We start from the raw sequence: 14,686 nt of genomic DNA on the forward strand, positions 1-14,686 counted from the left end.
ACAAATTAAATCCTGACAAGATGGTGGCTCGGTGGATGAGCAATTCCCTAATTCCAGGTGAAGTTCCCCAGAAAGGGGATGCTGTGCAGTTTGAGTGTGCTCCTAGATCTAGTTTTGTCACTCAAGGCCCAAGCAGATTTTAGCATGCTTTTTAAGAGCTTTGGCTGATATGACGTCTACAGTATCTCCTGGGCAGAGCCTGCTTACCTATAAAACACTGAACATTTGGAACACAGGTACATAAAGGGGTGCCTGCTCCCATTTCAGCCTGCTCAGGTATTCAGCTCATCTCCTAATGCCCTTCTCCAGATGTCCCCATCAGGAGACAGGTAGGGGTTGTTGTTTATTTGTCTGCAACATTCCATGGGAGTAATTCCCTTCCTGTCAGTCAGCCACTCCAGGGCAGATGCTTTTGTAGCTGCCTGCCCCATTGTTGTTGTTGTTTAGTTGTGTCCGGCTCTTTGTGACCCCATGGACCATAGCACGCCAGGCACTCCTGTCTTCCACTGCCTCCCGCAGTTTGGTGAAACTGCAGTTTGGCCCGCCCCATATATAACACATGTTAGGTGATTGGCAGGTGGCCGTGGGTCGGCCAAGATGGCCACCCTTGCTGTAGCACAACAGGCAGTGGGGAAAGGCCAGCCCTACCATCAGGTGGAATGAGGTAACTGCTTCAGGCAGCAGATCCTAAGGGGGCAGGCAGAAATGGTGAGCTCCTGCCCTCTGCTGGTGTACACAGCAATGGGTCCTACATGCACCCTTGTAAAGGAGGGCACTACCTCATCACCCAAGAGTCGACTGTCCATCTCGTTCAGTAGGTGGAATGGAGTCGGGGGCGGAAACCGCACTTTGCTCAGCCAGCAAAATGTCTTGAGCCCATACTCAACACTCGACAAATAGCCACCATGGCATGATAAGTCTGTATGGGCCTCTCCCATGCACTGTGGAGTAGTAACAGGCAGCTTCACACCCTGAACAGGCATGGGAGCCGAAAGGCAAGATATACGTAATCAACCACATGAAGGAAATGACTTGTGACTGTGAAGGCACCATCACAGATTCAGCACCACGGACAGAACTTCCTGGAACCGACTCTTCTCTGCAGTCTCTGCCCATGCTCAGCCCCAAGGCATCAAGCAGCATTCAAGTTGGGTTAACATGCATCTACTACAAACCAATTTCAAGTGGCTCAGGGCATGGAGGCTGGCCTGATCCTCAAATGTCTTGTACATGTACAGAAGTGTACTAGTTTGTTCCTAATTTGAATCAATACTTCCCAGGTCTGAATTCTAAAACCAGTTATTTTAAAACACACCTCAACCTGGAATGCATGCAGTAGGATCCAACAAGGGGGCTTCTGAGCATTTGGACTGGACATTCACGTACCACTGAGTAAGGAAGGAACATTCCACAATGCAGGCAGCGCTTGCCACAAATCTCTGCAGCCACCTGGTGGTCAGATGAAGCCATTTCACTTCCCATTTCCCGCTTTTGCTTGCTTTTCCCACTTGCCGATTCCTACCTCTAGTGGACAACCCATGCAACTGCAGCCCCTTATCCCACTGCCTCTAGGCCAGGAATAGCCCTAAACACGTTGACACTCAGCCTCTAGCACAGTTTCTCAAAGCTGTCTTTGGATTACAATCCCCATCATCCCTGACCATTTGTCCTGCTAGCTAAGGGATGATGGGAGTTGTAGTCCAACAACAGCAAGAGACCCAAGGTTGAGAAACATTGCTCTAGCAGAAATGGACCAAAGCTGCAGGATTTATCCACCAGTTGGTGTGTATGTACGAGACCACAGCCCAGTCCTGTTTCTGTATGATGCACACAGAGACTGCAAAAAACCTACACGACTTGGTTTGCTTCCCCATGAGAAGGATACCAGTTCTGAGATGGTAGCCTAATGCAACGTTTTAAGGCTATCCCCACCAATCGGGGACCTGTGGTCCTCCAGTTGTTGCTGGACTACATCCCCCATCATCCCTGAACACTGGCCAGGATGGCTGGGGCTGATGGGAGTACGATGCCTGAAGTGGCACAGGGTCCCCACCCTTCCTCCAAATAGTTATAAAACAAGGAAGTGAAGAGGCAGCACAAAACCTGTTGAAACTCAACAAAACCTACTGGCTGAAGGTAGCGAGGGCTGCATAGAAACACAGCCATTGTTGGATATTCTCTATGTGTGTGAGAGAACCATTGTTGCAGAAACACAGAAGAGCAGAGAAGAAGTTTCAAGAAGCAGCAGAAGGCAGAGATTGTTTTGTCTATGCAAGGACGTTTCTCCTGTGGGAACTGTTCTTTGGACATGCGCAGGCTGACAGGAAGTACTGATAACAATAGTTCTGTGCAACTTGTTGTGAATCTCTTGCTTGCGCCTTGCGGTGAGGGAAGCAGTGTGTCTTGTACTCTTGTTGGACTCTAAGCATGTCTTGACCACGACCAGTGGTGAATGTCTGTATATATTTGCTACCAATATGCTTTTATGCTTGTCAAGTAAACCTCTACACTTGACTGAATCTTTATGGCGTCCATGAGTGTTTATTGTCTACTGTGTGTCAATAAACAACCCTGAAGACGCTTCCAAGGAAGGAGCTGCGTTGAGATGTGACTCTGCCAAGTATGGATACTGGCACACATGCACAGCAAAAGTAATGCCAGACCCAATCCTAAATCATCCACCAGAGGTTGATGGATTGATTGACAAGTTAGGAAAGTTAGATACAACCTTACTTTCCATTTGACCACCACCGTATGTGAAGCAGAAGCAGAATCGCTCCCCGCAGTGTCTGCATGTTGCCACCTTCATTCTTTGCATTGGAGCCCCTCAAGTTCATTTGGCATTGGGAAACGTTGCTATAGCTTCATTCATTCCGTGCTCCCTTGATGACTACCCTGTTACTCACCCCTATTGCCTGTAGAGGTTTAGGTCTTTAAAGAAGCTTTGCCATGCGAGTCAGCTGGTTACAAAAACCAAGCCCAGGCTGTCGTGAAGAGGTGGGTGAGAAGGAAAGAGAGAGGCAACAGCAGAGCAACAGCAACACCATGTTTATTTCACTGAAAGGAGATACAGGAACATAACAGGAACACACATGTGTCAAAATGAGGGGCTGGCTATGCAAAGTGGTGTGCAGCACACATACAGGAGCGTGCAAGGAATGGGTGTGGGACTTTAAGTTAACATTTATAAATGGGAAAATACGGACGTCCACTGAAGGGGGGGGGGAGACCCACAACAGAGCAATCTGTGGAAACCAGCCATAGAGCTGCCCAAGTCTGAGAATTACCATAACTGTTGTTAGAAGACGCTTTGAAGGAAGATGAACAGAGCTGCCCTGCTCCAGCAAGGACGAAACAGACACGAGGCAGATTTCAGGGGCAATGCAATATTAAAAACTCCAGTGGAGAGGAGGAGGAGGGGAAGAGTGAAGTGCAGGAAAATCCTCAGCAACACAAGAAAGAGAGGAGAGCTTTGCCTCCCCAAAAGGAGAGTTCAGGGTGTGGGGAGAACAAAGCCAGCTCTGGGTGGCTAAGGTGGGAGAAGGAAGGGGCACTAAATGGGTCCATAGGGGAGTGTTGGGGGGGGGCACAACAGGATCCCGGTCAGCCTTCTTTGTCCCTTTTCCTCAATGAACTGAGACTGTGTCTTTTAATGGAGAAAACCTTACCAGATCCAGATGAGGAATAGACCCAACTATTGCGTTTGCCCGAGGCTAAGAAAATTGAAGTTGGCAGGAGAGGTAAAGGACAAAAACACCCCCTCTCAAGCCCATCATGCATGCAAACAGCCCAACCTATTACTCCCACAAGTCCTGCCTATACCACTACTTGCCTTTACGTACTACACACACAGAGAGAGACAGAAGAGGTGTGCATTTCTTACGCGAATTAGCAGTGAAGGCAGTGACTATAGTGCAGAAAGCAGGGAGAGTCATGGTCCGTGAAGATGAGCTTGGAGCTGTGTGCTTTTTGAACTTTGGGCCAGCTCTTTCCAGGCTCAGCCTCCCTAAGCTCCAGGATGTGACCCACAGCTGTGACGTCCAAAGTTAGCCCCTTTCCCTCTGCAGCGTCATAGCTCCGATCCAAGATGACTCTGCATCCTGGGCACTCACAGGAGAGTCAAGGATTGCACCAAGGCAGAAAAGGGGGCACTCCTGATGCCAGCAAGATATCAGCCTAGAAGCTGCTCCGATGAACAGGGCTCATTCCTCTTGCCCAGGCCCCAAAGCCTTCATAGCAAAAGTACATTGGGGATTGCAGCTTTGCAAAAGGGCCCCACAGAACCACAACTCCCAGGGTTCCTAGGGTGGAGGCAGAAGGAAGCTGTGGAAAGATTTATCAGCAAGAGTAGACATCAAAATGATTCCTCAACTTTCCTGATCCACAGGAAGTGGAGGACACAATGGCGACAGGGCACTGTGGTTGGCAGACCCCCCCGTTTGCTGCAAAGCCTGCAGGGTCCCTCCCCCCCAACCACACCCCAAACTTCAGGATCACAGTTGGGCTTTGTCCAGGAGGCAGTCCGCATGAAGCCCCCTCTGTCTCACAGATGCCCCACCAGCGGAGGGCAGCACAAAATTGCAGAGTCCTCACGACAGACACCTCTTCCTCCGATGAAGCCCCTGCAGGTGTGAAGCTGCGTATGAGGCTTCCCCTCTTCTTACCACCTTGTCCAGCCCCAGCTGCTGCAGCTTCTCCACCAGGTTCAAGCTGAAGATGCTGGGCTTGTCCTCCTTCTCCTCCACCCCCCTCTGCCGCAACCAAGGCGATCCCAAGGCCCACTCCCCTAGGCCGCCCCAGCGGCAGCACCACAGGGAGCCCAAAGGAGGAGACAGCCAAGAGCCTCTGGGGAAGTAGGCCAAGGCCGAGGCTGCCCCCGCCCCGCTCTGTGCAGAAATGCCTTGCTCCGTCAGCAGAGTCACTAGTCCAAGAGGGGGGTCCTCCTTCTGCTTCTCTTCACAGCCGGGCTCTTCCTGCAGGGGGAGCTGGGGAGCGTGAGGGGGGCTCAGCCCCGTGCGGGACCCACAAGAGGGCACAACTGTATTATAAAGACTGGAGAGGGAAGGGGTGGACACGAAGACACACACAAAGAGAGAGAGAGAGGGGAGAGAAATTCAGTTCCATGGACCGGAGGCAGGAGTAGCTGCAGTCACTAAAGGCATGCATAGGATGCTCAGGAGCAAGTTCAGCTTCCTTCTGCAGGGGTAGGGGCATTCTTTAATGTGAAGCATTGGTGGCCAAGCAGGTTGGCTCAGGCTGACATTACAGCTCACTAGAAAATCCCCATGCAGAGCCATGAAAATGCTGAACCTCCTACTGTATGTGGGAAGTTGGCAACCCAAGAGACTGAGCTAAGAGAACACAAACAGAGAGCAGGCAGCTTCTCCAAGTTTGTTGCCATTCAGAGCGTGAAAGAGACCAGAACTAAATCAAACTGAGCGGAGTAGCCACTTCCATCTGAATGCAGCCTTCTCTGCCTGCCACCCTCTCGCTAAAAATCACAAGCTGTTTGTGGTGCAAATCCTTTTGAATTTATTCCTGTCCCACCCTGCACGGGTACTGAAGGCACAGAACAGCAGAACCCTATCCCATGATGTGACTGCCTTGGGCTGTGACTTTGGGGTGCCATTAAGCCTGGGCAGGTTGAGAACTGGAGGGATTCGATCTATCCATTGTGACCCAACCCACCAGGAAGTAGGGATTTGCACCGATCGTCTTCAGGGCACAGAGAGGGAGGCGCAGATGCCACGTAGCTTGGAACTGCCAGGGTTAAAATGGAAAGCCCACTATGGGCCATGTTCTCTGTTGGGTGCAGAGTGGCATCTCCCTCTGGAATCTCTGTGGGGAAAGCCCCATAGGCCTTGCTCTGTTCATCAGCACAACAAAACAATCCAGAAGTGCCAATAAAGGGACAAGTAGAGAAATAAACGATAAATTGCAAGAACTCAGGCCAAAAGAAGATGGATTTCAAATAAATCTTCACAAGGTTTTATTGATGTGATGCGGAGTTTAAATGGGAATCAATCCCAATGTTGAAGGCAAATAAAGGTAAATTCCAGTAAAAATCAGAACAAGGCCCTGTTTTGACTATTAAAGGCAAACATATTTGGTACACTTTGACCTGTGAATCTTTGCTGACGAAGAATAGTCGAAACAGGGCCTTGTTCTGATTTTTACTGGAATTTACCTTTACTTGCCTTCAACATTGGGATTGATTCCCATTTAAACTCCACATCACATCAATAAAACCTTGTGAAGATTTATTTGAAATCCATCTTCTTTTGGCCTGAGTTCTTGCAATTTATTGTTTATTTCTGGACTTTCCCAAGAACTCCAATTTCTACTGCAATAAAGGGACAAGTAGCGCTACACCTTCTTCCTACCCTGGTGAACTGTGACCCGCTGCTCATAACTGAGACAAAGTGGGGGGAATGTGCCAGCTAGATTCTCCTTGCCCGGGCACTGCCATCGTCAGCCTTGCCCAACCTGGACCCTTTTGGGCGTTGTTGGATTCCAACTCCCATCAGCCAGTGGCCAGGGATGATGGGAGTTGTAGTCCCAATGACATTTGGAGGCACCAGGATGCTGGCAAGCTGCCCTTGAGCTGGCCCTGCGGCACATCTACAGATGCTAACAGGCTGGGTGCCATGCCTGAACTAACCCAGAGATTCTGAATGTGTGAATCTGTTTTTAGGGGACCGGAGAAAAGGGCAGGCACAGGTAGCGACACTGCCTCCTGCTGGTTGAAAACGGCACGGGGACAGAAACATACTGAGCCTTAACTTCTTTGCTCACAAACACTGCCATCCAGTGCTCTCGTTATCAGAAGTTCATGTTATAAATCAGGCACACAAGTTAGTCAGTTGTCTGTTCCTCTTCCTACCCCCTCTCCCTACTCCTCTGTGCAGTCAAGGAGATGGAGTAAGGGAGGCAGCCCCCGCCCCCTTTCGTCTGACCCCACACTATTAGTGCCCATTTAACCTTTGCAAAGCATATGGGTTAGTGCTAAGGCTAGAGAGAAAGGTTAGTGGGTTAATAGATGTGGCTGCGCCCAGTGGCTGAATGTAGCTGCCTGTCCCCACCGTCAAATCATCTTCTTTTCTTGCTCTTCAAAGCAAGGCAGTGCGGTGCAGTGGGCAGAGTGCTGGGCTTGGAGAACGGGGGTTCTAGACCAAATTTGCTGGATGGCCTTGCGTCAGTCACTGCCTCTCAGCCTCTCCAACCCTCACGGGGCTGTTGCAAGGATAAAATGGGGAGGAGGAAGAAGCACAGATACTTCCCTTAAAGGAAAGGTGGGGTACCAACGGAATAAGTAATCAATGGCCTGTAGCATATGGTTTGGGGCGGGGAGGTTGATTCACAAGTCAATAGGGCTGCCCCTCCCATCAGATATCAAACAGAAACAGAACTATATGACTTTTAGAAGTTGTCTGAAGGCAGCCTTGTACAGTGAAAGGTTTTAATGGCCGGTGTTTTTATTGCGTTCTTAGTATTTTGTTGGGAGCCGCCCAGAGTGGCTGGGGCAACCCAGTCAGACGGGTGGCATATAAATAATAAAATTATTATTATTATTATTATTATTATTATTATTATTATTATTATTATTTTATTATTAGGGTTAAAAAAGCTGGAGATTTTCTTAAACAGGTGCTTTTAAAAGGCTTTAAATTTTGGACAGCTTGTTTTTTAAAAAAAGGGAATCGTATATTATGATATTATTAAAAAAACAAAACAAAAAACCTTAAGGTTGTTATTTACAAGGTTCTCCAGTTACACAGGTCAATGTGATTCTTGCATTGCAGGGGGTTGGATTAGATGACTCTTGGGGGTCTTCTTCAACTCTATGATTCTATAACTCATATATGAAGAGAGTGTATTTGAAGGTGGCTGCCACTTTTCTTTCTTCCTGTTATTCTCGTATTGCTCAAAATTGCCGTTAGCCACCCTGAATTCTCGGGACAGGGAATGAATCCTGCTGCAAGAGTTTTCTTATCATTAAAAGAGCACAAAAGAAGGCTTGGATTCCCTTCAAGTGGGGAGGGTCAGCTCATTCAACCTCTGATTCCTCTCAACCCTGGGCAGGAAACTTCCCATTCTCCTTCATAAAAACAATACTGCTGGCTGAGAGACAAGTGGAGAGGTAAGGCTGCTGCTGCTGCTGCTGCTGCTGCAGCAGCAGCAGCAGCAGCAGAAATATTTTTATCAGACACATCAAGATGTGACATTGGTTCAAGGCAAGGCTACACATCATCTGGGAGGAGCCCACTCTGACTTCTTAAGCCATCGTGATGTTCAAAGACTCCTCTGGGTTATGGCTTAATGTGGATCAGAGCAACAACAACAACAAAAAACAACGGTTTCAAACCCCAGCTGCTCTCAAGATGCCACAGCTTGGGCTCCAGGAAATGTGGAGCAAGTGTGCCTCTGACCATGTGCCAAGTGCCTTTCCTTCTGCACATCAACGCTTATATTAAAGGGCAGGACCCTCAAGGTCTCGCAGGTGAATTTTCCAGACAGGTTTGAGCCGCAGCACCTCTTGTTCATCCGAATGAGCCACATGACCACTTTGGGGGGGCCTGTATTTTCCTAGATAAAGGCCTTGGTCCTCCTCTGCAGGCATCAGCATCTGGGCCTTGAGATCCCTTGTCCTCAAGCCAGCATTGCTCAAGAAGGAGAGCGAACGTGCGAGGGAGGTTTCCTTGCCCAGCTCTCCCCAGGTAGGATAGAGAGAAAAGAGGCAGGGAAGGGGTTTCTTACTTCGGAGCCCACCCCATCAATGCGCCAAGGGCTGCAGGAGATGCCCATACCGGGATCAGCAGTGCCTAGGATCCAAAATGGTGGGGAGGGAGATTGCAGGTTAAAAATGGCAGACAAGACACACACACACGGGGAAATCCTCCTTACGGCGATGATGGAGGAGCAGAAGCGAAAGGATGATGGAAAGCTGGAGGAAGGGAGGACCACAGAGGATGCTTACCTGGGTGTCACCATGGTAACCTCGTTGCTAGGGTGCGAGATGCAACAGGTGGTGATGGTGAAAGTAGGTGGGGTCTGGGGCAGATTGTTAACGGAGTGAAATACTGAAACGGACAGGAAAACGGAGGGTTAATGAGGGGGGCAGGGTGGTGTTGGTGGGGCGTGGAGACAGACACAGACAATGCCTGGTTATCTAAGGGGTAGGTATGAGGAAGACTTTTTTTGTAAATGCCGACAGGGATGAAGCCATCTCCCTCTGCCCCCCCCCAAAAAAACCCCTTCATGTTGTTCGAGGTGATTTTCAGGAAATGCTTTTCCTGTGGGAAAGCCATTGCCGTAAGGACATCTCTCACTATCAACTTGTGGACTGTGTTGGCTGTATTCAATTTAAGTTTTACTCAGGACAGGACAGGACAGACCACCCTCTCAAATAAATGGTTCTCATATCTTCATTTTAATGGAGTGGAACAGAAGCTGAATACAAAACCAAAGGTCTAGATGCTTTTGCAGAGGTCAGGTCTTAGCAATTGCTGTTTGCCCCATGTTTACGCTAGTTATTGTGAAGTATTAAAAAAAAATGAAAGGAAATGGCAAGTTCACTGGGTTTTTTGACAACGTAAGCAGGGTATTTTCCCCATCCTTCCTGAATTTTGCCCTTCTCTCCCCCCCACCTGTGCCCCCAAATACTATTTTGCTCCCACCTTCAAATTAGAAAGGGCAACTGCAGGAGTTATAAATTCATGGCTTGCGAGTGGTCAGTGGTTAAGGAGAAATCAAACCGTCAGCTTTGAAGCCTCAGGAATCACATTAACACACACAAACCTGAGGTGGTGGAACTTATTCTTCATACATGTTTTTAAAAACTGAGGGAGTCATGAAGAGTTAAACGAGATTGCCAAACCACCACCTCGGTATACCTCACAGAAAAAAAATATGGGTGTTTTGTTTGTAGTATCCCTGCTCCCAAGTGGACAGGGGAGACGGGATTGACTGGCAGAGTCACTAGAAAGAGCAGCCCCCCAGCCTGCGAGCCCCTAGCAGTTCAGGGCAAGAAGCAAACACACACAACAGCTGCCAATTTGCTACAGAGCACCTCAACCGTTGGTTCACAAAATGGCTGCCAGTGGACTTCAAGCAAAAGTAGTGTGACTCGGGGACAGAGTCGCCAACTTCTCAAGATGATTGAGGGGGCCCTGATGCAACATCCCAAAGTTGCGAGGAGCTGGGAGGTGGAGCCAAAGGCCCTCTGAACGTTGAGGGGGGGCTCAATGCCCCCCTCAAAAAAAGGACCTTGTGGGGGCCCAAAGTGCCTCAACTCCTAGGAGCTGGCGCATAGCCTCAGGGATGTGGTTATCACAAACAGGGATGCCATATGGCAGAAACTTGTCCGGGACACTCCCCAAGCTTTCCTACTGGCGCACAACGTTTAGAAATGAACCAACTGACTCACCACTAGGCCTTTCTTTGGCCTTGGCAGGTGTCGAGGTAGCAAGGGCCGGGAAGGAGCCTGCGTCCACATCGTCTTCTTCCAGGTCATTCAGGTTGTAGACCTCCTCCAGGTCTGTGTCAAGCTGCCGGAAATCTTTGGTGAGCACACCTGGCCGAGGGTCCAGGATCCCCGCCAGGTGAGGCCGGGCTAGCTGCTGCCAGTGGTGGAGGGTCATGGAGCCTAGAGAGAGACCGGGAGGGAGAGTGACGTCGGCAGGAATGCAAGCGATGCCAAGTAACTCGCGTTTAAAGTCAACTGGCCAAGGTTAGCCAAGCTGGACAGAAGCAAGATCATTGCAACAGGACTGGTGGTCCAGCTCCTTGGTGATAGGTTTTGCACCAGAAACATAGACCTGACTAATTGCCAGTTCATCCCCTTCATGGATCACTGCCTTGTCGTGGCGAAGGGGCTTAAATAACTTGGAGAAGTTATGTTTTGACCAAACGTGATCCACCTGGAGAAGGAATTGGCAAGCCACTCCAGTATCCCTGCCAAGAAAACTCCATGGACAAAGACAACAGGTATATAAAGCTCACTGGAAGGACAGATCGTGAAGCTGAGGCTCCAGTACTTTGGCCACCTCATGAGAAGAGAAGACTCCCTGGAAAAGACCCTGATGTTGGGAAAGATTGAGGGCACAAGGAGAAGGGGAAGACAGAGGATGAGATGGTTGGACAGTGTTCTCGAAGCTACCAACATGAGTTTGACCAAACTGCGGGAGGCAGTGCAAGACAGGAGTGCCTGGCGTGCTATGGTCCATGGGGTCACGAAGAGTCGGACACGACTAAACGACTAAACAACAACAACAATTGCCAGTTGCACTGAGACTTTTGATGCTGAGGGTACAGATCTCCCCCTGAACCCCAATCCACCCCATTAAAACTGGAAATACGCTTGCACTCAGAAGCCGCATAAACGGGGATTTTCCTCAAGCAGATCCCAGAGCAATGGACAGGCACATCCTCCTTGCAATCCCCGTTTTGACTTTCCCCCATTTGCCAGGGCAAGGGATCATGGGGGTCAGAGGCGGCACCTTCTTAATAGGATTGATGGGGCTCATGTGCGACACTCTGCAATGGCATGACATCATGCGCACAACGTTGCACAATGCCACAAGGAGCCAGGGAACCGAGCCAAACACCCTTTGAATATTGAGGGGCTCAGCCCCTTTTTAAAAAAAATCATTTTGGGGGGGGGAGGGAACTGCCTCGGCCCCTAGGAGTTGGCGCACCAGATGAGGATTCTTTAACTAGATTTCACACACACACACACACACACACACACCAGCCGCCGCCGCCTTTCCCATCATCCCTGACCACGGGTCCTGTTAGCTAGGGATGATGGGAGTTGTAATCCAAAAACAGCTGGTGGGCCATCACTGATTTAAGATGTTTCAGCTTATGTAGAAAACTGCTTAAGAGATCTGTTTAACCCTAAGTGGTATGTAAAGTGTAAAAAATAAATGAATACTGCCAAAAGACTTTTTAAACACAATCACATGCTTCCAGTCCCTATGCACTTGCAAGCTAATTCAACAGACGGATCCATCGGAATAATTTCAGCAAAAAATAGCCCAAAGCGTGCCCACAGATCACCCACGTGCTCCAAGCGAGCCCCCCCCCAGTTCTTGACCGCCGTCTCCCACTGACCTTCCAGAGGCTTGATGATTTGAAGCTTATCGGGGAAACAAGAGAAGGAGCCCAGAGAGAAACCGGAACCGCCAGAGCTGCCCGAATAGTTGGTGCCGGTGGACGTGATGCTTTCGTTGGGCGTGAGGATCCCGCTGGAGTCCTCGGCGTCCCTTGCCAGCCTCCGCAGCTTGCTTTCCCTCTCCATCTCAAAGAATGAGCGCTCGGTGCCGTGGCTCTCCTGCCGGGCCGACAAGCACCGGACGGCAGCTTCCAAGTCGTGCCGGCCGGGCGTGCCCGCCTCGCGCCGGCTAAATGAAACCAAAGAACAGGAGGTGGAATTAGCCACGTTGATCACCGCCACCACCAAGGCCTGTGGCGTTGCACAGGAGGCAGGTCTCCGCCCCGAGGAAACGACCATCAGAAAATAGGTTGTGGCAAGGTGCTTATGCCGTGTCCCAGCAGGACTCACCGCGCGTCGTCTGGCCCTTCAGAAGCATGGCCGTCCTGCCCCTCCAGGCCTCTGGCAATGGGGCTGTCTGAACCGTAGAAGCTGGTGCGCGGGGTGCTCAGGCGGCTGCAGCCCAGCGAGGAAAATTTGGGAGAGTGCACAGGGAGGCTCAGGGGAGACTCTACCCGCGATCTGGCTTTCACCACCTGGTTCACAGCCTTCACAGTCTCAAAGACCCGCCGGACACCTCTGAGATCAACACACAAGGCAGAGACGGGGTCAGTGGTGAGAAACAAAGGGAGGTCATGGCGGGGCAGGACTCTGGTAATATGGCGCCCTGAGCAAGGACAAAATTAGCATGCCTCCCCCTCCCATATTTCTTATTTTTCACATCAATTCCTTTTGGTCCAGTTGCTTTTTTAAATGGATCTTCTCATTGTACTAATATAAGCCAGGATTTCCCAAGTGTGGGTCTCTAGCTGTTTTTTGGACTACATCTCCCATCATCCCTGATCGCTGGCCCTACTAGCTAGGGATGATGGGAGTTGTAGTCCAAAAGCAGCTGGAGACCCAAGCTTGGGAAACCCTGATGGTGTTGTTATTTTGTGCCCCTTCAGCTCAGTGGAGGAACCATCGGCAGCACCCTAAATTTTGCACTGGTCCCTCCTCCTCTGGTCCCCAAGAGTTACCTTTTCTAATCCTAGCTCTGCCGCCAACCCAAGTTTTTAAACCAGGGATGGGGAGGCCTGCTGCTGTCCCCAGCCTCCATCATTCCTGGCCACTGATCCTGCTGACGGGGGCTGGTGGGAAATGGAATCCAAGGACAGCTGGAGAGCCACACTGCTTCCCCCTGCCATCATTCTGTATATAATTTTTTTAAAATTAATTTTTCTGGTTTACAATTTAAAGTACCCATTTTTACACCCTTAAAATATGAAGGACTTCCCTTCTTCTCTTTCCATGGTTCATTTTACCATATCATAAATCCCTGCATATTTTACAGAAACAATACCATTCAGCATTCCATTATTGCTCAAAGAAATATAAATCAGGATATAGGAGAGGCTGGAAGTCACAAACGGTGGGTGTGGGGGTGTGAGGGGGGATGGGGACAAAGAGTTTTAGTATTATTCAATTTATCTTTGTTTATATTGCTTGTTTTCCGTTTATTATCAGTTTATCTTTATATGATTTCAAATTTTGTTGTTTTATGTTATGTTATTTTGTTGTTTTATGTTATGTTATGTTATGTTATGTTGTTTTATGTTATGTTTGTTGTTTTATGTTATGCTATGGTCCATGGCGTGCTATGGTCCATGGGGTCACGAAGAGTCGGACACGACTAAACGACTAAACAACAACATGTTATGTTATGTTATGTTATGATGTTATGTTATGTATGTTATGTTATGTTGTTACGTTACGTTACGCTACGCTACGCTATGCTATGTTTATTTACCCTGTTTCTCATATTTTAAGACATACCCATAAAATAAGCCATAGCAGGATTTTTAAGCATTCAAGGAATATAAGCCATACCCCAAAAATAAGACATAGTGATAGGCGCAGCAGCAATGCCGGCCGTGGCAGGAGGAGGAGGAAAAAAATAAGACATCCCTTGAAAATAAGCCATAGTGTGTTTTTTTGAGGAAAAAATAAATATAAGACATGTCTTATAATATGAGAAACATGGTACTATATGTATATATGATTTGGATTTAATTTAATTTCAGAGCTGCTTTGAAGTTTGTTATGTAGTGATTTTTGTTGAGTTGTGTTTATTAGGTTTATTTGTTGAGTAGCATTTATTATGTTTGTGGTTTTTATTCTTTTTTTCTTATTTTTGTGTATGTTTTTAAAATTCAATAAAGCTTATTAAAAAAAACCAGCATTCCATTATTGCATACATCACAACTTACTTACACTGTTGAATTTATTATCTTAACGCTGCCAACATTTTCAGGTGTACACAATTCCCCCCCATTTATTCAATAAACATTTTCCAATCTTCCCTAAACGTATGTTCTTCTTGTTCTCTTATTCTATATGTTAAGTCTGCAAGCTGCGCATATTCTCTCAGCGTAAGTAGCCATTCTTCTTTAGTTGGGACCTCACTCGTTTTCCATTTGGGGGACTAACAAA

The 14,686-nt window shown here is 48.5% G+C and overlaps 1 protein-coding gene across 3 annotated transcripts in view; it reads right to left on the reverse strand.

Moving 5' to 3' along the window:
- Positions 1-3,033: 3,033 nt before the first annotated feature.
- Positions 3,034-14,686, reverse strand: part of LOC118094828 (trafficking kinesin-binding protein 1) — a 59,422-nt gene continuing 47,769 nt past the window's right edge. For 2 of the 3 annotated variants that reach the window (XM_088655672.1, XM_035135527.3), the window contains 5 exons: positions 12,566-12,793; positions 12,115-12,404; positions 10,427-10,645; positions 8,978-9,080; positions 3,034-5,052 (listed from right to left, as the gene is read on the reverse strand). In XM_088655672.1, the coding sequence (XP_088511798.1) occupies positions 4,590-5,052; positions 8,978-9,080; positions 10,427-10,645; positions 12,115-12,404; positions 12,566-12,793 (1,303 nt within the window). In that variant the 3' untranslated portion in view covers positions 3,034-4,589. Of the gene's footprint in view, positions 5,053-8,757; positions 8,823-8,977; positions 9,081-10,426; positions 10,646-12,114; positions 12,405-12,565; positions 12,794-14,686 lie in introns of all 3 variants that reach the window. The other variant, XR_004693781.3, reaches the window with a different exon arrangement.

The sequence above is a fragment of the Zootoca vivipara genome, chromosome 12, assembly GCF_965207765.1.
Source record: "Zootoca vivipara chromosome 12, rZooViv2.hap1.1, whole genome shotgun sequence".
NCBI classification, from domain to species: Eukaryota; Metazoa; Chordata; class Lepidosauria; order Squamata; family Lacertidae; genus Zootoca; species Zootoca vivipara.